Here is a 24,892-nt window from a genome sequence, read left to right as displayed (position 1 = left end):
GCCTTGGTCCTGAAGGAGTCTGAATTTATTTGAAAGAAGGAGGCATGGATAAATATTGAGTAGAAGTCAACGGATACGATGGATAGAGTTCCAGGACTGGAGTCAAGAAAACTTTCATTCAAATCCAGCTTCAGATACTCCCTAGCTGGGTGACCCTGGGCAAATCCTTTGATCTCTGCTTCAGTTTCTTATCTATAAAATGGAGATAATAATAGACCTATCTCATAAGATTACTATAAGGAATAAGAGTTGTAAGGTCCTTGATGCTATATAAACATTTATTGCCTTCCTTCTAGAAGAAGACAACCTTAAAAGGAAAGGTATCCGTGTGGGGATTGGAAATGGCTTCCTACAGGAGATGGCATTGAGGGAAGGTGGAGGTGAGAAGGAAAGTATTCCAAGTATAGAATACAAGTATGGACACAACCAGGGGAAAAATCAAGAGGCAGAGCATCGTGTGTGGAAAACAGGAAGAGGGCCAACATGATGGAGCCACTGAGTGTGTGGATGGGAATGAGTAAGAGACTGGGAAGGTAGAAAGGGCCCAGGTTGGGAAGAGTTCTACATGCCCAACAAAGGTTTCTTTCCCAAACTTAACAGAGCCACAGAATCTTAAAATTGGAAGGGACTTTGGAAACCATCTGGTCCCACATCTAAAACATCCCTGACAGATGGTCAAACCACAGCCCACCTCCCACCACCACCCTGATTCCTATTTAAGGGAGGAAGGCATCAGATGTTGGATACCTCATTAGGTTTACCTAGATTGGTCTAATGAGATTCATAGAAACTTCTCACCATGGATTCTGTATATCATGGCACAGGATTCCCAATTCAGGTATGCCTAGCATCTGTTACTGTCTGTTGGGGTTCAAGAGAAGAAAAAGAAATGTTTTAAAAAATCACAAAGAAAGCTTATAAGTAGGAGCAGTGATTCCTCCTTTTCCTTTGCTCCCCTCTCCTATTTGCCTTTGTGTGTGTGTGTGTGTGTGTGTCCTGGGGGGAAAAATGGCAAACCACTCCAGTGTCTCTGCTGAGAAAGCTCCAAATGGAGTCACAAAGAGTTGGACACTATTGAAAAATAACCGAATAATAACAGTATCGATATATACCATGTGTGTGTGTGCTAAAGAAGGAAATGGCAAACCACTCCAATATCTTTGCCAAGAAAACCCCAAAGGAGATCACGAAGAGGTGAACACAACTAAAAACTTATTAAACAACAAGAACAAATATGTGTGTTTGTGTGTATAAAGAGAGAAAGAACAAGAGAGAGAGAGAGAGAGAGAGAGAGAGAGAGAGAGAGACAGACAGAGAGAGACAGAGACAGAGAGACAGAGACAGAGAAAGAGAACATACTTCAAAAAAGCTGAATTACGTATACCAAATAAGGTAGAAATGATAGCGAGCCTGAGGCAGGCATTCAAGGTGAGAAAAACAAGAGGGAGAAATGATAGATACAGGAAGTTTGGGCTGGGAAGTCAGCTCCATCTCACATTTTTTTATTTGGATCACTCGTAGGCTATCTGATAAGCTGCTCTGACAAGTCAAGAAGGTGTTGAAGGGCAGGATTGGGGCTCCTCAAAAGTCACAGAGGAGTAAGTTGGGAAAAGAAGTCAGAGGAAGAATTAAAGTCCCAGCTCTCAGGTCCTCTCAAATGACTGGACATTTGACCCTCCAGGAGATGATGCACAAACCAGTTCTGTTATAGATGTTCACTTCAGTATTTTAGAAGTTTTCTAACTCTAGGTGGGAGAAACTAAAGAGAGAGGTTTGAGTCTAAGCAATTGAAATGTACTTTGAGCTTTTCTAAGTTCAGAGGATATCTCTAAACTGATTAAGGGTCGCCTGGGTCTCAACGAAGCCATAATTTAGTTTTAATATATTTTATTCCTTTGATTCCTACAGTAACAAGTAAAACATTGTATACAGTCAAATTATGCTTCTATGGTCAACTCAGATGCCATGTTCATATGATTGGGGGACATTGAAATTCATCAGGGAAGTGAGGATGACAGAGCCACCCAGTGGGTTAGAACAGAGACAGGAGTTTAATTGAATATGCCTATATCGACCACTCATCTTTTTTGTTTTGTTCTGTCTCTCTGTCTCTGTCTCTGTCTCTCTCTGTCTCTGTCTCTGTCTCTCTTTTTCTGTGTCGCTCTGTCTGTCTCTGTCTCTGTCTCTGTCTCTGTCTCTCTCCTCTTTGTCTTGCTCTCTCCTGTCTCTGTCTCTGTCTCTCTGTCTGTCTCTGTCTCTCTGTCTTCTCTCTCTCTCTCTCTCTCTCTCTCTCTCTCTCTCTCTCTCTCTCTCTCTCTCTCTCTCTCTCCCTCTCTCTCTCTCTCTCTCTCTCTCTCTCTCTCTCTCTCTCTCTCTCTCTCTCTCTCTCTCTCTCTCTCTCTCTCCTTCCCTCCACCCTCAGCACTTAACACAATGCCTGACCCAGAATAGACAATAAATGCTGACTAATAGATCAAGACTAACAAAGTGTATACAACCATACAGAAGAGGGCAGAATTAGGAGGCAGAGACAGCCAATTTTCTAAGGACCATAGGAAACCTCCCCCCTGAGCACCCTCTGGTACAGGGTGGAGCATATAGCCACCAAGATCATCATGGTATTGCCAGCCCTTGATTCCTCATCCACAAATTGGATCATGTAACTAGGCAGCCATGCTCCCAGTGGTAGCAACCCCCCTCCAAAAAAAAAAAAAAAAAAAAAAAAAGAGGTAAGAAGAAAGTGAAGGAAGAGAGAATGATTAAAATTTAAATTTCAGAATCCATATTTCTAATTTTGTCCATATGCAAAATTTTTCTTGGCTTCCATAATTAGTGAGTGGAAAAGGACAATGATAAGAGGGGGCAAAGGTCTATAATGAAAGACATACATTTAATTGCTAAATTCTTTGTGAAAAAACCTGCCCCCCCCAAAATTGAGCGAGCCTACTTTTCTCATTCAACCTGGCAACTTAAACCACCGGGTAACCATCCCTACCCCTTCACAGAGACAGCTGGGAGAGAGCTGGGTATTGCCGTCTCCGGCGTAGGCCCCGGCCGGCCCTGGGAGAGGGTGGACAATGTGCTCAGAGGTGCCACGGAGAAGAGGAGACCAAGCATGAAACATAAAGCAGAGGCTGTGCTTGGGAGGTTTTCAAGGAGGTTTCACAGATACAGGGACATGAGACAGAGAGAAACAGAGAAATTCCAGAGATTTTTCACGTGTAAGTGGATATTTCCTTTGAGAGTTTCTAGACTAAATAATACTCCTTGTGTCTAAATGGACAGTATATACTGCTGACCTGGCAATGTTCTCCAAGTTCTGGGTGAGCCCGAAAAGCCCCTGCAGCTGCCTGGGAGGAGATAGAAGCCGAGGGAGGGGTAATCTCCTGAAGACATTATTAGTGAAAGACTTGGTCTTACACTCCTCCTGCCTCTGTTTCCAGTGGACTTCTCAAATATAGGAGGAAAAATAAAAGGATATCTAGGGTGTGTGTATGGGTATAGATGTGTATATGTATATAGATATATTGTATTACCCACATGTATAATACATGTATATATGCACATGTGTGTTTTCTGACACATCTCTGTATGTATATGCGTGCACAATGCACCTGTGGGACTGTACATGCATACATGTGTGTGTATACACACATACAAATAAACACATGCATAGGCTTATGATAGACCGAGCACTGTTAGATACTCAGGATTCAGAGACAAAAATGAAATAGTCATGAGAGAGAGTCTCCTTTTTCTCCTCTCTGTCTGTCTGTAGCTCTTTTTCTCTCTCTGTGTGTACAGGTGTTTTGTGTATTTGCACACATGTATATGTGCACGTGTGCAATGTATTGTGTTTACTTTTAGACCTGTGTGTATACACAATTCACAGATATGACCATGTATGTACATTATGTGTGTGTTTATGCATACATATACATATATGCATATGGCCAGACACTATTAGGTATTTAGGATTTAGAGACAAAAATGAAAGTCATAAAAGAGACTCTTCTTTCTCTTCTCTCTGTCTCTCTGTTTCTCTCTCTCTCTCTCTCTCTCTCTGTCTCTGTCTCTCGGTCTCTCTATCTCTATCTCTATCTCTCTGTGTCTCTCTGTCTCTGTCTCTCTTTCTCTCTATGTGTGTATGTATGTGTATTTATACTCACAGACACAATGCATATTTATCTTTACATATGTCAGAGGTCAATTATATATATATAGATGATACATACACTGCAGACATACATACATACAGAGTTGAATATGTGCGTGTGATTGACTTTCAGAATAAAATGGGTTTCACAGACAAGTATGCTAAGTCATAAGTGACTCCTCTACATCCTCCATAGAAACGAGGCAGATTTTGAAAGCAGACTAGACTCGAAGTCTGAGGTCTCGACTTTAAAGCACTTCCCCTACTTGCTTCCTGTGTGATCTTGGCCAGCTTTCTTCACTGGCTGGGTCTGGTTCTCACCTGTGAAATAACAAGAGCTGTTCTCTGAGGTCTCTTTTCTGATCTTATAATAATCAATAATCAATTTTTAAAAAAGGTTGATTTTTGTGTTTAATTGACACCACTGACACAGAGACCATTATTTGCAATTACTATGAACGAATTGATTGTGCAGAAAAAAATAATTTATGGTTCATGAAAGCCAGGGAATTGAGGAAGAGGATCCCCCCCCCCAAAAAAAAGTCCAAATTCTAGTCTGATGCTCTACTCTATCCCAGTATTCCTTATATGTCATCAGTATGTCTTTAAGTACTTTAAAAAATGAGACTGTGGATTCTCTCAGACATTATTAGGTTACCACCAGTAACTTAGGGAACTTTGAAAGTGTTGACTTCCTGTAGGTTAAATGGCTTAAATTGAGTAAATTGCAGCAGAAGCTTATCTTTAAAAAGTAATCTTTATGTGGAGAGAGATAAGTTTTCCCCCAAACTTATTGCCCAGAGGTAGTTCTGTCCCTGAGAGACTGACTTTGATACTGTTGTAGAGCCATGTTCAAAGCAGCAGCACCAGCATTTCCTCCCGCTGGGACAGATTGCTACCCATCACACCCTCTCACTGTGGGATCTTTGTACATGTCTTTTCACAAACCCTCCACAGAAGATCCACCCAATATACTGGGAGCCTCGTTCTGGTTCTTTTCATATTTCCTGGATGCCTGGGCAAAACTAAGCTTATCCATTGAACACTCATTGTATGTATGACCATCCCACCTTCTTTTTTGTTCTGAAATCGACGGCTTAAATGGTACTCAGAATCAGGAAGGCTTGAGTTCAAATTCAGTCACTAGGCAAGTCATTTCCCTTCTGTCTACCTCAGTTTCCTCAACTATAAAATAGGGGTAATGATGACACCCACTTCACAGCATTGTTGCCAGGATCAAATGAGGCATTTGTAAAAAGTGCTTAGCACAGTGCCTGATGCATAGTGAGTGCTATATAAATGTTTCCTATTATATGAATTTTTTTTGCCTCCTATCCTGCACAAATCATAACTGTTCCTGAACAGCAACTTGCTTATATCTCCCATTTATCTTTCCTTTGCTATTTTAGTTCCCAAAAACTGTGATTCTTCTGAGATCATGGCATTGGATTACTCCCCACTATCAGCATCAACCAGATTTGAAAGTAAAAGTGCACCGATGCACTGTTATCCCCAAGGGTAACAAAAGATCCTGAGAAGTTTCATGTCACAAAAGAGCAAAAAGTGAGGGGAAAATTGGTCTGAGGAGAGCATTGTGTTAAATACAGCTAAATCAAATCATCTCAAAGGTATTTGTAGAGATGAAAAATAGAACAAATAGATGTCAAGTGGAACAGATCTGTCAGCATTTCCAGAGTAATTCTCAGCAGTGTTAGTCTGAATTCCTCAGGATTAGGGTGTGCGTGAGTGTGTGTCTGTGTGCGTGAGTGTGTGTGTGTCTGTGTTTGTGTATGTGTGTGTGTTTATCTGTGTGTTTGTATATGTGTGTGTGTCTGTGCTTGTTTGTGTGTGTGTCTGTGTGTTTGTGTCTCTGTGTGTGTGTGTGTGTGTCTATATATATATTACTTGAGTTCTCAACACTAGGTGCAAGAATGTAACCATGTTACTTTGGAAGATCCAACCAAAGATACAAAGAAAATATCCATGTAAAAGTGATACAATTTCAGAGACACTGCTAAAGAGGATTATTCACTGATAAGATTAAAGATAATTTAAAGGGAGAAAGATGCAAAGAATGGGAAAAAATCATGGATGATACATTAACAAAAAATAAGGCAACTGAGAAGACAGCAGCAATTGTCAATTCATATGCATATTTTCTGATCTTTATAAAAATGTTAAGAGAATGATAAGTAATATTTTAAAACAAATTTCCACCAACGTAATTCTGAAGTTTATAGTCCAGTATTTAATACAGTGCAGGTGTCTAATAAATGCATATTCAATTAGCTTAGAAAAATACTAAATTGCTGAGAGGGCAAGTGAACTACCTAGGATTGCCCAGCTAGATGACCTAGGCAAAATCTAAATTCAGGTCTCCCTGACTCTGAGGCCAGCTCTCTATCTATGCCAAATGGACTTCTAAATAATCTTTAAAAAAGGAGAAAGGGAACACGTACTTAAGAACCTACTGTATGCCAGGCTTTTTAAAAATATTAAAATATGGGAGAAGGTGGAAGAAGAGAAGAAGGAGGACAAAAGAAAGGAGATGGAAGAAGAAGGAGGAGGAGGAACAGGAGGAGAAAGAAGAGATGAAGAGGAGGAGGAGGAGAATGAGAAGGAGAAAGAACAAGAACAAGAAGAAGAAGAAGAAGAAGAACAAGAAGAAGAACAAGAACAAGAACAAGAACAAGAACAAGAAGAACAAGAACAAGAAGAAGAACAAGAACAAGAAGAACAAGAAGAACAAGAACAAGAAGAACAAGAAGAAAAAGAAGAAGAAGAAGAAAGAAAGAAAGAATTTTACCTTCATTGTTATTTGAGGGGCTGATTTTTTTTTTTAAATAAGGTCAAATTCTTTCCTTTTGAGTGTGCTTGCAGATTTAATTGTCTTTGTAAAAGAAAGGGCCATGGCCTGGTAGGATCCACAGTAGAATGCCTAGAATACTCCCTTTCCTATATTTGGAGGATAACGCATTGTTTGTGCTTCTAAGGATCCCGGCCATTCCAAGCATGTTATCGAATTACCTCAAATAAGTAAGATTCTTATAGATTGAGAATAGAAAACTCTAATCCTGGAGTGTGCGTCAGATAGGGAATGTGCCTTAGCATGTCTGCCTGTGGACTTCAAACACTTGTCCTGTCCCGTCTCGGAGCTGTCTCTAGCATCATGGCTCTGCACCTAGAACTGATTTGGGGGGGAATCGTCTTTGCAAAGGATATGCTGCTAATCAATCATGACTGAACGAGGATGAAAACATTCTCTGGCAATTCAGCAAAGAAGTGGCGGACTTCAGGAACAGATCGAAACATACATCTACAGGCCCTGGCCCTTGTCAGTTTGTTTTGCTTGAGTGTATTTATTAAAGAAAAATTGTATTCCTGAAGAAGGAGGAAGGGAGTCACAGGAAGTGAAATTGATGTTTGAAAAGCATTCATAAAGTATTTTAAAATAAATAATGGAGGGCTACATTAGTTATTAGGTTTCATTAATAACAGTAGTTAGCATTTATAATAATGATTTAAGATTTGCAAACCACTGTACATATATTGCCTCAGTGGATCCTCAAAATATACCTGTTATACCTATTATTATCCCCATTTTATAGATGGGAAATTGAGGCTGAGGGTGGATTAGTGAGTTGCCCATGGGAACAGGAAAGTAGAAGGGAATAAGCATTTATCATACCAAATGCAACAACCTTGTGAGGGAGGTGCTCATGTTATACCTATTTTTACAGTTGAAGAAACTGAGGCAGATAGAGGTTAAATGATTGGCCCAAGATCGCACTTCTTGTAAGTGAAACAGGATAATTGTAGGGGAAGACATCTGAGTGGTGGTGTGAGATGAGAAGGAGGTAAGACAAAGGTCCAGACACAGGAAATTCACGAGTTCAAATCCAACCTCACTAGCAGTATGATCCTGGGCGAGTCATTTAATCCTGTTTGCTTCAATCTCCTTATTTCTAAAATTTACCAGGAAAAGAAATGGCAAACTACTCCCCTGTCTTTGCCAAGAAAACCCCAAACGGGGTGGTGAAGACTCAGGCACGACTGAAAAATGATTGAACAAAACAACATAACATCATAGTTCCAAGAAAAGAATCCTAGACATGGTGTCAGAGGACTGGGAGTGGAATATTGATTCTGCCATTGACGACTGACTTATGGATCTTCTCCCCAACTGCTGATTAATGTCTCCTGAGATGAGCTGCCATCTACACTGTACATATATTGTATGTTCTGAGCTATTTACATCCTGTCTCCCCTGTAAAACCGGGAGCTTCTTGAGGGCAGGAGTCAGATTTCTGCCTTCCTTAGCTCTGCACTTGGCCTGTGAGAAATATTTAACAAATTTATTTTGCTGACTTGTTGGAATCTTTACAAAGTGTTAAGCCATTAGAGTTGGTAGAGACAATAATTATCTAATTTGGCATGGTTCAATATGATTGATTTGATCTTAGAAAGCGATATTTTGGGCCAGAACTTGAAACAAGGTACTAAATACTCATTGGAGTTCACATGTTTGGGAGATTTCAGGGTTTAGAAAGAGATATCGGGCCAGAGAGCATGCTGGGAGATATCCCACAATTCCACTCTCAGAGAAGTAGCATAAATACATCTCCAGTGAGCCACTTGAGAGAGTTATTTGGGAACATTCCCAGGGGTCGGAAAGGAACACTCTGTGAGGAAGCCCACAAGCCCTATCTTTTACCTTGGTGCTGGCTGAAGTCAGAAGGACAAACTTTTGGATTTGGAGACATTCGGGCAGAGCTCTTGGAACCAAGCAGAGAGACAGGCCTGAGCTAACCGGGCTATATTGAAGGACACAATAAAAGATCTGAACTTTTATCAGCTGGTTGCGATTTGGAGTGATTATTTACTTGTAACTGAAACAAAGCTGCCTCCAGAAAACCTCCCCGAGAAACCTGCCTACTCCCAGAGAGAACCACATTATTATTTTAAAGAACAAGAACCCAACTGACCCATTGCCTTTCTCCCAACCTCAGTTTCTTTTTCTGTAAAATGGCAGGAAAAGACTGGGAGGTTTCTAAGATCCCTTCTGGCTTTTTTTATATTTGTAATCTAAAGATGTTCATTTTATCTGAGTGAGAGAACAGGTAGAAATTCCTTCCACTGATTTCAATTATGCATTTTGTCCTTTAATTGGAATCTTAGAAATTTAGCTGGGGACAGCTAGGTGGCACCGTGGATGGAGCACCAGCCCTGAAGTCAGGAGGACCTGAGTTCAAATTTGGCCTCAGATACTTAACACATGGCTGTGTGATTCCTGGCAAGTCATTTAACCCCAATTGAAAGAAAGAAAGAAAGAAAGAAAGAAAGAAAGAAAGAAAGAAAGAAAGAAAGAAAGAAAGAAAGAAAGAAAGAAAGAAAGACTTGGAGCTCTGGGGCTAGATTTGAACTTCATAACTCGGATTCTAAGGCTGGCCCTGTCTCTACTAACACCCTGTCTTTCATTATTGCTATTTATTTGACATATGTTTTGTATTTTCTTTTCTGCATAGGTTTCCCCCAATAGAAAAGAAACTCTTTGAGGACAGGGAAAACTTGAAGTCTTCTCGTATCCGGTGCCTACCGTAACGTCTGGCCCACAGTAGGCACTTAATAAATGTTCATCCGGGAAAGACTACATTCTCCAAGCTTCATGAATCCTTCTGGAGTTGGCAACATTGGCCCAAACGAAGTTTCAAGCTGGTTTTAACTAGGGAAGGGATATGTTGGATCTTTATACTAGACAAGGTGTTGAAACGGACCAGACGGTGAGTTGATGAAATTTGTTCTTTGGTTTAATCCAACAGGAATTTATAGAGAGCCGGCTCTCTGCTACTCCACATTCTTTCTCGCCAGAGTTCCCAGGAATCTTTGTGGGGTGCAGGGGGGGAGCCTCTGAACCCAGCTCCAAAGCAATGGCAGCCACCGGCTAAAAACCGTGAATATGGGGAGACCTGGGCCTTCTCTGGCCGTTGAATCCCCCTAGCTGCCCCCACCTCTGGGTGCCAGTGATTTCCACTATTTTCTTGGCTCTCAGACCACGTTTAGAAGCAGGCGAGACATATCCTGTCTATTTATAGTGCTGGTACATGACTGGGCAGCTCATGGGTGCATATGTTTTCTGATATGGTGAAAAAATAACTATTTATACTCGAATGAATTAGACGCAAACTGGCGAGACAGAGGTGATGTCCCCGAGTTGGTTCCTCGTCTCTCTCTGCGGCAGATCCTCATGGAAAAGACTCGCTTAGGTCGGATTCAACAAGCAGGCATTAAGGGCTTACCAGGACCAGGCCCTATGCCAGGGTCCGGGGTTGCAAAAAGAGATAAAACAGTCCTTACCTTCAAAGAACAAGGTGGCCCAGTGGAGGGAACGCTGGGTCTAGAGCTCAAATCCGGCCTCAGAGGCTTATTGGTTGGGTGACTCCAGGCCAGTCCATGAACCTCTGTTTGCCTTGGTTTCCTCATCTATAAAATAGGGTAAAAAAACAAAAAGGCAGTTACCTCTAGAATTATTGTGAAGATAGCATGAGATGACATTTGTAAAGTACTTCATAAACCTTAAGGTAATATATAGATGTTAGTTGTGGTTATTATTATTTATTATTATTACATTGTGCTTGGGAACTAAAGGTTACTTCTGGAACAACAGATCTCTACTTAGTTTATGAGCTGGGCTTGTGAGTTTACCCCTGATCTTCCAGCCTGGGTAAGATAAAGAAACCCAGAGTTTAAAATATGTATGTAGTCTGTATATAGGTATGTAGATTTTAAATCAAGTGTTCAGTGGAGGTTATGGGTTATAGGAATTCAGGGAACATAAGCTCCTTGAGTGCAGGGATTGTTTCATTCTTGGTTTTGTGTCTCTATCACCTAATCCTGTTCCAAGTACATAGAAAGTGCTTAATAAAAGCTCCTGGAGTGATTGAAAATTGAGAGATTGATTTTAAGCTACAGAATATAGAGTAGTGACTAATGACCCAGAGACTGGATCCTAGACTCTTTACCTGCTCTCATGATATATGGGTGACCCCTCCAAAATAAGCTATTTCACAAAACTGTCGCTATGTTTCAAATAGCTTTATTACATCCTCTAGCCCTAAAGGCAGCAAGGTGGCCCCATGTGTAAAGACGGTTGGATTTCCTGTTCCCTTTCCCTCTCTCTTTCTCTCTCTCTTTCTTCTCTCTCTCTTTCTTCTTCTTCTTCTTCTTCTTCTTCTTCTTCTTCTTCTTCTTCTTCTTCTTCTTCTTCTTCTTCTTCTTCTTCTTCTTCTTCTTCTTCTTCTTCTTTCTCTCTCTCCCTCTCCCCTGTCTCTGTTTTTTCCTCTTCCCCTCTCTCTTTTTCTCCCTCCATCCCTCTCCCTCTCTCCCCTTTTCTCCTTCTCTCTCTCAGAAACAGACAGAAAGAGACAGAGAGGGAAAGCAAAAGGAAGAGAGAAAAGTAGAGACAGAGAGGAGAGAGGGAGCCAGAGACAGAGACAGAGAGATAGAAGTAGAGAGAGAAGAAAAGAGAAAGATAGAGACAGACAGAGGGACAGAGAGAGAGAAAGAGAAAGAGAGATAGAGATACACACACAGAGAGAGACAGACACAGACAGACAGAGACACAGAGACAGAGACAGAGACAGAAAAGAGACTGAATCAGGAGGCCCAGACAAAGAAGCATCCCCCTCACTACTGACTGAATATAGGACATTAAAAAGGAAAAGGAAACTAAGCCAAAAGTCCTACAGAGTTCTAAACCTCTGGGTGGGGAAGAATGGTGGGACCACTGAAATGAGGATGATGGGAAGGGGAGCTTGTTGTGGGGCAGGAATTAAAAGGAAATGTGGAGTTTGGTGACTCAAAAACATCTCCCAGACATACTATGATTGAATTCGATTCATTTCAAAAATCCATACTACGTACCAAGGACTGTGTGAGATGCTAAAGCAAAGGTGAGGAAATATCCCTTCTGTGACTTTCCCCTATGTAAGAGAACCAATGAAGTCCTGGTCTCTCCCCTCTTTCCCTCTCATCTCCCCCTACCCCAAAAGCAGCAGTCGCACATCTTGGGCCCAGGATATTTCAGGAAGGCTGTTGAGAAGGTAGTGAAGCCCCCTACTCCCCCCTCCCAGAAGGAGAAGAGCCCCAAGCATGAAAGGCCTGCTTCAGTTGTCCTACTGGGGACCAAAGGGTCCCGAGCTGCTTAGTCTGCAGAAAAGACTTACAGAAATATGAGGGCAGCCTTCGAGTACCCAAAGGCCTCTCCCCTGGAACAGAGATTTGTCCTGTTTGCCCCCAGAAGGTAGAGTTATGAGCAACTGAAAAATCCTCCAAAGTGGCGACTTAAAATTTAAAAAACCCCTGGCCAGACCCAGCAAAGGGGAGCCTAACAAGACCTCTTTATGCCTTTACAGTAACGGTCCTTGTCTGGAGGCTTCTCCCATCTACACCTCCCTTCAGGCCGAGCCCACATCTGTGTCATCTGCTTGGTGGGCCTGGGCTCTCCCAAGAAGCTGGGAATTTGCAGTCCTTAGCCAGTGGTGTCTGAGGGACTCTGCAAAGGTTTCCAGGGGAGACCAGATTTTTTTTTCCTCTGTCTCTTGGATTTTCCACTCTACATATTATATTCTCCACTCTGTTTCATTTCCCTCTGCCCAATGGCACCTCTGCGTGGCCATCGCTCAGCCCCTGAGCCAGGCTGCTTAGGTTACCCCAGGGCTGCTTCAGGAAAAAGAGAAGAAAATGGGGCCAATGTCTCACCCCTATTTAGACAACTCTGCTGGCTGGTTGGGAGCCCTCACTAAATGAGCTCAAAGTTAAATGTCAGGGCTTCTAACACAAATGTGGACGTGAGCGTTTCCTTCTCTGACCCTTTGCCAACCCAGGATTCCAAGCCAAAACAGATGAAGAGGCAGGGTGGTCCAGTGGGCAGGGCCCTAAAGTGGGCAGAGCCCTAAAGCACATGGATTCAAATCCTGGCAAACAGGAGCTGCTCGCCAGCACTGGGGAACACGGTCATTCCGTGAGGTGATCCTGGAGCTTCTATCATTAAAATACGTCAGTTGTAGGATACTCCCCACGTCCCTGTTATAGGGTGGGTTAGGGTGATGGATAAGGGCAGTCCCAGCTTGCCTCCTCTGTTCTAACCAAGGACCTCCCTGGCTAACTAAAACCCTCCCTTCTTCATGAACCCATTTGGAGTTTTCCTAGCAAAGATACTAGAGTGGTTGGCCATTTCCTTCTCCAGTTCATTTGACAGATGAGGAAACTGAGGCAAACAGGGTGAGGTGAAATATTCAGGAAGTGTCTGAATTCAGATTTGAATTCAGTTCTTTCTGACTCCAGCCCTGGTACTTTATCCACTTCACCCCCCACCCCAGCTGCCCTGATTGACTGATATGGTAGAATTAATATTAGGAGAAAAGCGATGACCTTATCGGGCCAGAAAATGGAACCAACCTGGCCTAATTTGTGTTTCCCCTTAATCCCCATTCTCTCTACCTGCCTTTGCCCAGGAATGAGGCACAGCCTCACCTTCCAGCTGGTGAGCTGGAGGAAGCTGGAAGGAAGCTTTCCTTCCTCACCTTCCTCTCCTGGAAGGAGATTCAGTTCAAGGGCCATATCTGGCCCTTAAGCCCACAAGGGTTAATGCTTCCTCTCCCCGAGTGATTGGGTTATTTACTCTTCACAGATTGGGAATTTACTTCTCTGTGCACATTTCCCCAAACAGAATGTAAGCTCCCTGAGGACAGGGGGCGTTTCATTTTGTTCTGGCTAACGGCGCTTGGCACATGTGATTGTTGTTCGTCCGTCTCAGTCATGTCCAGCTCTCCGTGACCCTCTTTGGGGTTTTCTTGGCAGAGATACTGGCGTGCTTTGCCATGTCCTTCTCCGGCTCATTTTACATGGTAGGTGTTTCATAAATGGCAGTTGAATAAATGACTCTGATGTAAACATCAGTTTGTGTTGTCATTATAAATTGCACAAGGCCGGGGAGCCGTGTAACCTTAATGAAACTTGTCAACACAAAACACACCCAAGGAACTACCATTTCCAGGCACGAGATCAAATTCTGAATTTCTTTTCGATGTCATGGGACAGCTTAACTCCAGTGGTGAAAGTTTAAAATCCAGATCCCCAAACAGAAATTCTACAGATGACTCAGAGTGCTAGATGTGGAGTTCTGGAGGCCTGAGTGTGAATCCCACCTTGGACATTTACTAGCTGTGTGAACATGGAAAGTTCTAGGAACTGTAAAATAGGGATAATAATCCCTCTAGTATCTCTCTCACAGGATGCTTCCAGGATGAAATGAGATAATGGACTGAAATTACTCCATGCATATTTGTCTACATGTTTTCTCTCCCATAAGTCCTTTTTTTTGTTTTGTTTTCCTGAGGCAGTTGGAGTTAAGTGACTTGCCCAGGGTCACAAAGCTAGGAAGTAAACTCCTTGAGGACAGGTATTGTCTTGTTCCTCTTTATATATTACTTTTCTTTTCTTTTCTTTTCTTTCTTTCTTTCTTTTTGCTGAGGTAATTGGGGCTAAGTGACTTGCCCAGGGTCACACAGCCAGGAACTGTTAAGTGTCTGAGATCAGATTTGAACTCAGGTCCTCCTAACTTCAGGGCTGGTGCTCTATCACTGCACCACCTAGCTGCCCCTCTGTGTATTTTCAGTGCTTAGCACAATCCCTGGGACATAGTAGGAAATGTTTATTGACTGATTGCATTAAAGATAGAGAATCTTCTGATCTGATACTTCTGGTCTTTAGAGACCATTGTCTGGAGAAATGAAAGGTTTAAGTGAAACAGCCAAGACGGTGGAAATAGGACTCAGGTAGCCCTCATATTAATGTTGCTCCTTCTATAATTATTCCTCTCCTTTCACTGATAGGCCTCCCCCACCCACATCCCCACACCTCCGACACATTACGGTAATTCCCATAAAGCCCCTGTCTCTGTCAGCCAGATGCTCCCATGTGAGTCCCTGAGCGTCCTTTCCCATAGTTTCTTCCTTCTGCTCGCCCCTGGCTGAGCCTCTCAGCTCACCCCCAACCAGCCCTTCCCCAGGCGAAGACCAACTTGCCTTCTCTCTTTGCCTTCCAGAGCCTTGTGAAGTCTGCTTAGGTAGTATCCAGGCCCAGGACAACTCTCATCAAAAATTGCCTTGGGAGAGACGAATGGAGCCCAAAATTTGTCCGGGTGAAAGCATTTGTAATAGTCTCCATTCTGACCTCATAGAAACCCACAGTTACCAAGAAAAAAAAAATTGATGGAGTTTCTTGGAATAGCAGCTGTTCCTGTGTTTGGCAGACTTCGTGTAGCTATACTGACTTTTTTTTTTTTTTTTTTTTTTTTTTTTTTTTTAAGGAAGCCTATAATACTGAGTTATGTGTCAAATGTTCAGATCCAATTCCTCTCTGGATCACAATCATCTTCCAGGTTCCCGGTGACTTTACTTCAAACTGAAGTAAAGAAGAATTATTCAAGGTTTTTCTTTGTCTACCAATTTTTAGGAGGAAAAAAAAAAGTCTATCAAACCAGTTTGGGTCATTTTGGAAATTTAGAATGAAGTCATTTCTGTTTCTGTGATTTTAAAATTTTTTTATCAAAAATATTTTTTGAGCTTGGTTTTTCCATATTATTCTGTCTCTACCTTGTTTGTTTCTGTTCCGCCATTTTTCAGTTGTGTCTGATTCTTCGTGATCCCTATTTGGAGTTTTCTTGGCAAAAGTGTTAGAGTCGTTTGCCATTTCCTTCTCCAGCTTATTTCACAGATGGGGAAACTGAGGCAAACAGGATGAAGTGACTGAGCCAGGGTCATACAGCCAAAATGTTTCTGAATTTGAACCCAGATTTTCTTGAACCAAGATCTACCAATCTGCCCCATTTTTTTAAAATATGTACTTATTTTTGTGGAGTCTCCCCTATTAGATTGGGAGCTCCTCTTCTTTGTATCCCTGTAATTTTGGCACATAGTAGGTGCTTAATAAATGCTTGTTAATTTGACCAGAGGTCAGAAGTAACAACAATACTCCTTAGTAACAATGCCTTCCCTCTGATTACTGCCTCCGATTTATCCTGTCTATGTCTTGTTTGTCTGTTATCTCTTTAGATTGGGAGCTCCCTGAGGTCAGAAACTGTTTTAACCTTTCTTGGATCCTTACTACAATGACTGGAACATAGGAGTCATTTAATTAATGATGTGAACTAACTGAATGAATACATGTGCTTTCTTCATTTATTCACTTAAATTAAATTATTAGGTATTATCAAGTACTCAGGCTTAGGACACTAAGCCTGAGACAAAGAAAAAGGTAAAAGCTTCTGACCTCAAGGAGCTTACACTCTAATAGGGCAGACATACAAAACACACACACACACACACACACACACACACACACACCCCACAAGGTGGGAGAAGGGGGCAATTCTACAGGACTGCGGAACGTCCAGCTCCCTCCAGCGGAATGGGAAGTTTACAGAATTGTGCTTTTATTCTTCATTATAAGAGTTAGCCTTCCAAGGACGAGAAGGGGAGCGATATGTTTGAAAAAGAAAATAATGGGGACAGTTAGGTGAACCATCTAATAGAGCATCAGCCCTGGAGTCAGGACAACTTGAGTTCAAATCCAGCCTCAGATACTTATTAACTATATGATCCTAAACAAGTCCCTTAACTTGAACTGCCTCTTTAAAAGAAAGGAAGAAAGAAAGAAAGGAAAGGAAAGGAATATGAAAATGAAAGCCATGAATAAATTTTAAAAGGATAAACAAAAATATTTCTATATATTATATGTATTTTATATACTATATATGTGTTATTCTATAGCATAGTATTTACTATATGTTATACAATTGTAAAGTCTAGGGGAAAAAAGACTAAGGACATAAAGAAAAAAGATTAAAGAATAAAGTCATAGTACAGTTTTACTCTAATAAAGCTTTAACCTGCACTAAGATTTTTGGAACAGACTGGAGAGAGAGAAAGAGAGAAAGAAGGGGGAAAGGAAGAAGAGAAAGGAGAAGTGTGTGTGGGAGAAACAAATAGAGACGGAGAGAGGGAGAGGAGTGAGAAAAGAAGCGAATTCCACCATTGTTTAAGGAGCGATGGCATCTCCCAGGATCAAACGGTGGGACATCTTCTCATGGAAGGAGGGGGTCCATCTGCTGTCTCATTGCCCCAAGGAATGGAGCATCTCCAGCCCTTTCCTACCTGGCTGCAGCCCCCCCTCCCAGAAATACTTCCCCTTGTGCCTCCCCCTCTGTCCTTTGGAACCAAGTCCCTTCATGGATCAGTCAAGGACAACCTCCTACATGAATCCTTTCCTAATTTCCCCTATTGGGGGCTTCTCCAATCTAATTACTTTGTCTCTGTTTTCCATTTGCTTCTCTGTAACCATGCTGTTTTCCCTTGTGGAAAGCTTTTGTCCTATTTCTATTGCCCAGCACACAGTAGGCACTTCACATTTGCTTGTTGGACTGACTGAACCGGCCATCCCATTCTCCATAATGGTGGATTGTGTAGAATGTTTGAGGAGGTGGATGGCACCCTCTAGTGGACCTCAGAGTCAGCATCCCCTCCCAGCCTGGCTGTGGCTAGAGCTGAATCAGTGAAGAGACCCATGTTGAGTGGAATCCCCGTCTCAGTGCCCATCATATTTTGGGGAGCCCCAGAATGATCACAAGATCCCAGAGCTAGAAGGTCCATGACCTTTGAGGTCACCGTGCCCAATCCCCTGCCTCAAGTCCTGCAGTTCATGTGTCTGAAGCCAGATTTGGAGCTTCTCAACTCCAAGTATTTGCTCCACGATGCCATTCTGGGGCCTTTGTAGGGGACCCAGGGCTCTTCAGAAGGTGGGACCGTGAGACATCTTGGATTAAAAAAAGGCAGAAGGATGGCAGGAATACCTGTGGCCGTGGGACAGGAGGCACCAAGGTCAGCTAATCCCACTGAGGCTGCTCTTATGACACAACCACAGAATTCCAGAGCCAGTGTGGGAAAGGACCTCAAAGTCCATCTGCTCCCATCCTGTAACCTCCCAGCTTCAGTGGAGACTGCCTCAAAGAGGTCACTCCACCCAGTAGTGTGTCTTGGCTCCCCTGAAACCACTCGCTGCTGCAGCTGTAAGGTTTTTCCACTTAGGGGAATTAGTTGAACACTATTCAGAAGTTAAGAAGGCTTTGGGTTGGACCAGGCTCCTCTGAACATACAGAATAATAGTCCTTGGCAGATCTGACCATCGAAAGTCCCTAAGAAGAGCCAAAAATCTAAATGCATGCAAAAGGGTGTGGTCTACACCATTCTTGGCCAGGGAAAAAGAGATGAGAAAATGTACATCTCTCTTTTCCTTGAAGGGGTGGGGGACGATGGGTGTGGAATGTTGCATGCGCTGTCAGATGGAGTCATTGTGTCACAGATGTACGGCTGGAAAGGCACCCGGGGGTCAGCTGCTCTCCCCTCATTTTGTAAATGAGGGAACCAGCGTGGTATAATGGAAGGCGTCCTGGCTGTGGAACCAGATTCAGATCCTGCCTGTCTGGCTAGTGACTTAAGCCCCTTATTGAGTTATTTTCCTCCTTTGTAAAGTGAATTGTTTTGACTCCATTACCTCAGAAGAGCTCTAGGGCTTTGGTCTTATTAGTCCCAGGACTAGAGAAGCAAAGTAACTTGGCCATTGTTATATAATAGCCACCTGGTGGCTTAGTGGCCGGAATGCTAAGTTTAGAGTTAGCAAGACTGAGTTCAAATGCAGTCCCAGAACTGCTTGCCTGTGTGGTCCTGGGCAAGTCACCATTAATTTCCATTTACCACAAATGTAAAAGGGGAATAACGCTACCCTCCATCCCCCAGGATTATGATGGTATCCAAATGGAAAGCACTAAGCACAATGCCCAGCACATAATAGGCACTATATGAATGTTAGTTGTCACCTCTTCCATTTAATTGTGAAATCTTTGTGGGCAGGAACAGTCGATTGCTCTTTTTGTATCCCCAGCCCTTAGCACAGTGCCTGGCACATAATAGGCACCATATGTCTGTTTGTGGAGTTATTGACTGATAAAGTGGGATTTGAATTCAGATTCTTTGTAGCTTTTTTTCACAAAGGGAGAATCATTGGTTTGAGGAAGACCTAGAAATAACATAAAAATCAAAAGCCAAAGATGACAGGAAAAGATAATGACGAATGTTGGAAGGGATGTGGGAAAACTGGGACACTGATACATTGTTGGTGGAGTTGTGAACAGATCCAACCATTCTGGAGAGAATTTGGAACTGTACTCAAAGGGTCATCAAACTATGCATACCCTTTGATCCAGCAGTGTTGCTACTGGGCTTATATCCCAAAGAGATCTTAAAGGAGGGAAAAGGAACCCACACGTGCAAAATGTTTGTGGCAGCCCTCTTTGTAGTGACCAGAAACTGGAAACTGAGTGGATGCCCATCAGTTGGAGAATGGCTGAATAATGAACTTATTGTTCTATAAGAAATGACCAGCAGGATGATTTCAGAAAGGCCTGGAGAGACTTGCATGAGCTGATGCTGAGTGAAATGAGCAGGACCAGGAGATCACTGTACAGAACAACAAGACTATACAATGATCAATTCTGAAGGATATGACCATTTCCAACAATGAGATGATCCAGGCCAGGTACAATGGTCTTGTGATGGAGAGAGCCATCTACAATCAGAGAGAGAACTGTGGGAACTGAGTGTGGATCACAACATAGCATTTTGTTGTTGTTGTTGTTTGCTCGCATTTTGTTTTCTTTCTCATTTTTTCCTTTTTGATCTGATTTTTCTTGTGCTGCAAGATAATTGTATAAATATGGATGCATATATTGGATTTAACATTTTATCATGTTTAACATCTATTGAATTATTTGTCATCTAGGGAAAGGGGTTGGAGTAAGGAGGGGAAATTTTGGAACACAAAGTTTTGCGAGGATCAATGTTGAAAAATTATCCTTGCACATGTTTTGAAAATAAAAAGCTTCAATAAAAAATTGAAAATTAAAAAAAGATCAAAAGCCATCAATAGAATATTCCAAAAAAATTTTTTTTCAATTGTCTAGGCACAGTCTTAATGTTATGACTTTCGTTATAGAGGCAGGAAGGGTCCAGTAGATAGCCTGAAAGATTCACAGTTAGAAAGACTTGAGTTCACATACAATTCAGACACTTTACTTGGCTGAGTGACTCTGAGAAAGTCACTTAACCTCTCAGTTGATTCATCTGTAAAAGGAGAATATTCATTGTACCTCCCTTGTTGGGTGGTTATGAAATTCAAAGTAAATAACAGCCAGAAAACATTTTGTGGGCCTTAACAAGCTACGTAGATACTAGCTGTTATTATTAAGCATTGATGGATGGTCATGTAGAAGAGTAAAAAGGAAAGATTCCCTTCTCTCTGAGTCTTGTCTTCTGGTCTAGAAGGATGAGAAGTGGCATTCAGAATTCCCTCCGACCTTGATTTTTCAAAAATTCATCCATACTCAGAAGGCAGCCTACCTGGCATTTCCAGAGCTCCTACCCAGACTTCCTCTCGTGGGCGTGATGACTTGAGTCCCATTAATAACATCTGCCATTGTGCTGCTCCGATTGCAGCAGCAGGACTACAGAATTATCGATCAATTGACACGGAAATAGGAATTCCTCCTCTCCCCCAGTCCAGCATTCACTGTGTCCAGGTAATGGGTCCTTCCTAAACATTCCTGCTATTCCAGAAAGAGATTAAGACCCAGGTCACCATCAAAGTCTGGAGAAGAAGGATTGATTGGTCAAATTCTACAAGCCCGGATATTTCCAATGAGCAACATGGCGTCTATCACCTGCAAAGAGTTTGGCACTGTTTGAGACCGGGCCCTGCACTCATCTGGGACTCATCAGGAGGAAATTCAAAAGATCCCTCCCCAACATCACCAATCCCCACATGGGAAGATCCTGAAGGTTTCAATTACTCTCTGGCCCCAACACTCAAAATTTGAGTGTGTTTTTTTTCTTGAAATATAAGAATACCAGTGACCCAAACTTGAAAACATTCTTCTAGTTTGATCGGGGCAGGAAATTAAGAGCTTTGGAATCTGGACAAGGGCCCTGTGCCCTCAATGGCTTCAGTGTTGTGGTCTTTTCAGAGAGTTCTCCAGGGAAAGCCGAAATGCTCTGCCACCTAGTTCTTTGAGGGAAGACATAATACATTTTACCATCTCTTTTCTGGACGTTAACTGGTTTTCCAGGAGCCCATGCAGTAAATAGGAATCTTTCTCAGGAGCACAGATTTAGAGCTGAGGGGTCCCTCAGAGGCCATCTCATCAAATGCTCTCCTCTTGTTTTATTTTTAAAGTCCTATCGATGCCTTTTGTCTTTATAATGCATTCACTTTACCAAGTCCCGTTCTCCAAATTGAACCTTTGATGAAGGCAGGACTTTTAATTTTTGCTTTAGAGTGCCTAAAGCCTAGAACAGGCAGCGAGACAGGGAAGTGGATGGAGGCTGAGTCCGGAGTCACAAAAACTCATCCTCCTGAGTTCAAATCCAACCTCAGATGCTTACTAGCTGTTTGCCAGCTGTAAAATGAGCTGGAGGAGGAAGTAGACAACCGCTCCAGGATCTCTGCCAAGGAAACCCCAAGTGGGTCATGAAGAGTTGTACAAGACTGAAAATTTCTAAAGGACAAAAATACCCAAGGCCTGACCTGGCACAAAGCTGACTTTTAATAAATCCTGAGGGTTGACTGATAAAAGGGAACAATTAAAGAAAATGGTAAAGCTTACTGTTACAATGACATGGAGTGTCATTGGACGCATTGTTTTCAATGACAGTGTCTACACTGTTCTATCTCAATCGCTTCTGGGAAGGAAGGTTTTTTCTATTTCATTCTCTGTCCTCTGGACCTTAGCTGGCTTTCCAGTTTTTCAGTCTGACTTCCTTCTAGAGATTTCTTCATTTCTATGGCTGCAATCAATGCTTCCGACATTCTCTTTTCTTCTTTCTTCCACAACCATTCATTCTCCCACTGCATCCAAGGCCATCTCTAGTCATCCTGATCTATAGCTGGCTACTGGACCCCCATGGTTCCAGAGGAGGTCTTGCACAACCCTCTCTCACTAAAATCCAGTATATCACAGCATCACCTCCCCAATGACATGGTCCTTGAGAACACAGGACAAATAACAACGACCATTCTTATAAATGATCTTTGATTTTCTCCTTTCTCTAGGTTTTCAGGACACCTGGTTCTCCTGCCCATTTAACCATCCCTTCTCCTCTCCTTTATTGGATCATCCTCCAAATCCCCCTCCCTTAACCATAGGGGTCCCTTTCTTGTCTTCTTTTCTTCCCCCTAAACACCATTTTACTTGGCGATCTCATTAACCCTGTGGGATTTAATTACTATCACTATGTTGATGATTTCCAAATTTAGCTCCCTGCTACAACTTCCTTACCAAATTGGCTTCCAGTTATCTCTAGCTGGATATCCATTAGACATCTTAATCTCAACAAGTCCAAAACTGAATTCATTATCTTGCCTCCTCTTCCTAATTTCCCTCTTACTGTTGAGGGCAACACCATCCTCCCAGCTTGCAAGCTAAGTGTCCCCGTTGATTTCTCACTATCTCTCACACGCCTGCCAATCCCCCATATTCAGTCTGCAACATTTCTTGGCTATGCCCTCTTCTCTTCTACCATCCCTCTAGGGGAGGGTCCTCCATATTTGGATTACTGCAACAGCTTCTGGGGATTCTGCCTGTCTCCCCACTCCAATCCATTCTCCATTCAGCCATAAAGGGATTTTCCTAAAGTGCAAGACCCTTCAAACAATCCTTCCCCTTAATTCCAATGGCTTCCTAGAGCCTCCAGAGGCAAATGCAAAAACCCCTGTTTAATATTCAAATAACCCAAGGGCCTCCCACCTCTTCAGTCTTACACTTGACCCCCCCAACAAGTAAGATCCAAGGACACTAGCCTCCTAACTGTTCTGAGCTCTCAGCTCCAGGTGTTTTCCCTGGCAGGGATGCTTCTGGCTTTCCTTCCTTTAAGTTTCAACTAAAATCCCACCATCTACAGGAAGCCTTTCCCAGCCTTTCTGAATTCTAGTGCCTTCCCTCTGTTGATTATCTCTTCCTTATCTTATGTCTAGTTGATTCGTACATGTTCCTTTGTGTGTTGTCTCTCCCATTAGATTGGAAGCTCTTTGAAGGCAGGGACTGTCTTTTGCTGCTCTTCATAGCCCCAGAGCTTAGCATGGTGCCTAATACATAGTAGATACTAAATAAATACTTGTATTGATTATAATATCATATATATTATATATACATATATATATATATTGATTGATATGAATCTTCCCAGGTTTCTCAGTATTTCTTGAATTCATCATTTCTTACCACACAATCATTTTCATTTCACTCTCCCTCCTTGACTCCTGGCTTCCCTGGCTTGTTTCAAGTCCCAGCTAAAATCCCACCTTCTTCAAGAAGTCTTTCCTAGTCCCTCTCAAGACTAAAGCTTTTCCTCCCTCTGAGATCAACTCAATTTACTCCATACATTTCATATTTATATAGTTATTTGCACATGTTCTTCGTTAGATTATGAGCCCCTTGAGATCAAACATTGTTTTTGCCTCTTTTTATATCCCCAGCGTTTAGCACAATGCCTGGGATATAGTAGGTGCTTAATAAATGCTTGTTTCCTTCCTTCGAATCCTGCCCCACATTCTGTATGATTCTGGCCGGGTCACTTGGACCTCAGTTTCCTCATCTGTAAAGTAAGGGAATTGAACTGATACAAGCCTAATTATTTAGGCTTTCATTTCAGAGAGAAAGAAACATAGATAGAGAATTTATAGGAGCAGGCCAAGGTCATGAAGTCAACAAATGATAACGAGGAAGTAAACTCAGATTTTCTGGACTTTCCTACAGACCTAGGAGAATCTGCTTAGATTGTTGCTGTTTTGTCTTTTGATGACTAAAGGCTAACCAGAACATCCTTTTTGTTTTTAATTGGTGGAATTTTTTTTCTAAAATCTCTTGGATAGAATGAAAACTCCTTAAGATAAAGGCTGCTTTCATTTCTGACTGCATTAGATTGTACTATCCTTGAGGATTTGGATAGAATGAGAATTTCTTAAGATCAAGGATTCTTTCATTTCTGACTTTGTATTAGACTGTACTCTCCTTGAGGACAGGAACTATCTTTTTGCCCTTTTTTGTATCCTCTGCACTTAGCCCAGTGCCGGGTACCTTTGTTGCTATTCAGTTATTTCGGTCATGTCTTACTCTACATGACCCCATGTGGAGTTTTCTTGGCAGAGATATTGGAATGGTTGGTCATTTCCTTCTCTTACTCATTTTACAGATGGGCAAACTGAGGCAAACAGAGTAAAGTGACTTCCCCAGGGTTACCCAGGTAGTAAGTGTCTGAGGCTGGATTTGAACTCAGATCTTCTTCACCCCAAACCTAATGCTCCATGCACTGTGCCACCAAGATGCCCATCTGCACATAGAAAGGGTTTAATAAATGTTTGTTGGCTTACTGTATACCCAGTGCCCATATGGTATACTCTTTTTGTGATTATAATATTTTAATTTTTTAATAATAGCCTTTTATTTTCAAAATTTATGCAAAGATAGTTGTCAACATTAACCTTTTGCAAAACTTTGTGTTCTAAATTTTTCTCTCTCCCTTCTCCCCAATCCTTTCCCTAGACAGCAAGTAATCCAATATGGGTTAAACA

The 24,892-nt window shown here is 42.1% G+C and overlaps 1 protein-coding gene across 1 annotated transcript in view; it reads left to right on the top strand.

Annotated features, from left to right (window-relative positions):
* The first annotated feature begins 416 nt into the window (after positions 1-416).
* Positions 417-24,892, top strand: part of SLC25A33 (solute carrier family 25 member 33) — a 144,090-nt gene continuing 119,614 nt past the window's right edge. The window contains exon 1 of the mRNA XM_031961559.1: positions 417-517. Coding sequence (XP_031817419.1) covers positions 417-517 — 101 coding nt within the window. The remainder of the gene's footprint in view (positions 518-24,892) is intronic.

This window comes from Sarcophilus harrisii, chromosome 3 (genome assembly GCF_902635505.1).
Source record: "Sarcophilus harrisii chromosome 3, mSarHar1.11, whole genome shotgun sequence".
Classification (NCBI taxonomy): Eukaryota; Metazoa; Chordata; class Mammalia; order Dasyuromorphia; family Dasyuridae; genus Sarcophilus; species Sarcophilus harrisii.
Note: the sequence above shows the minus strand (reverse complement) of the source record. Positions and strands in the feature narration are given on the sequence as shown.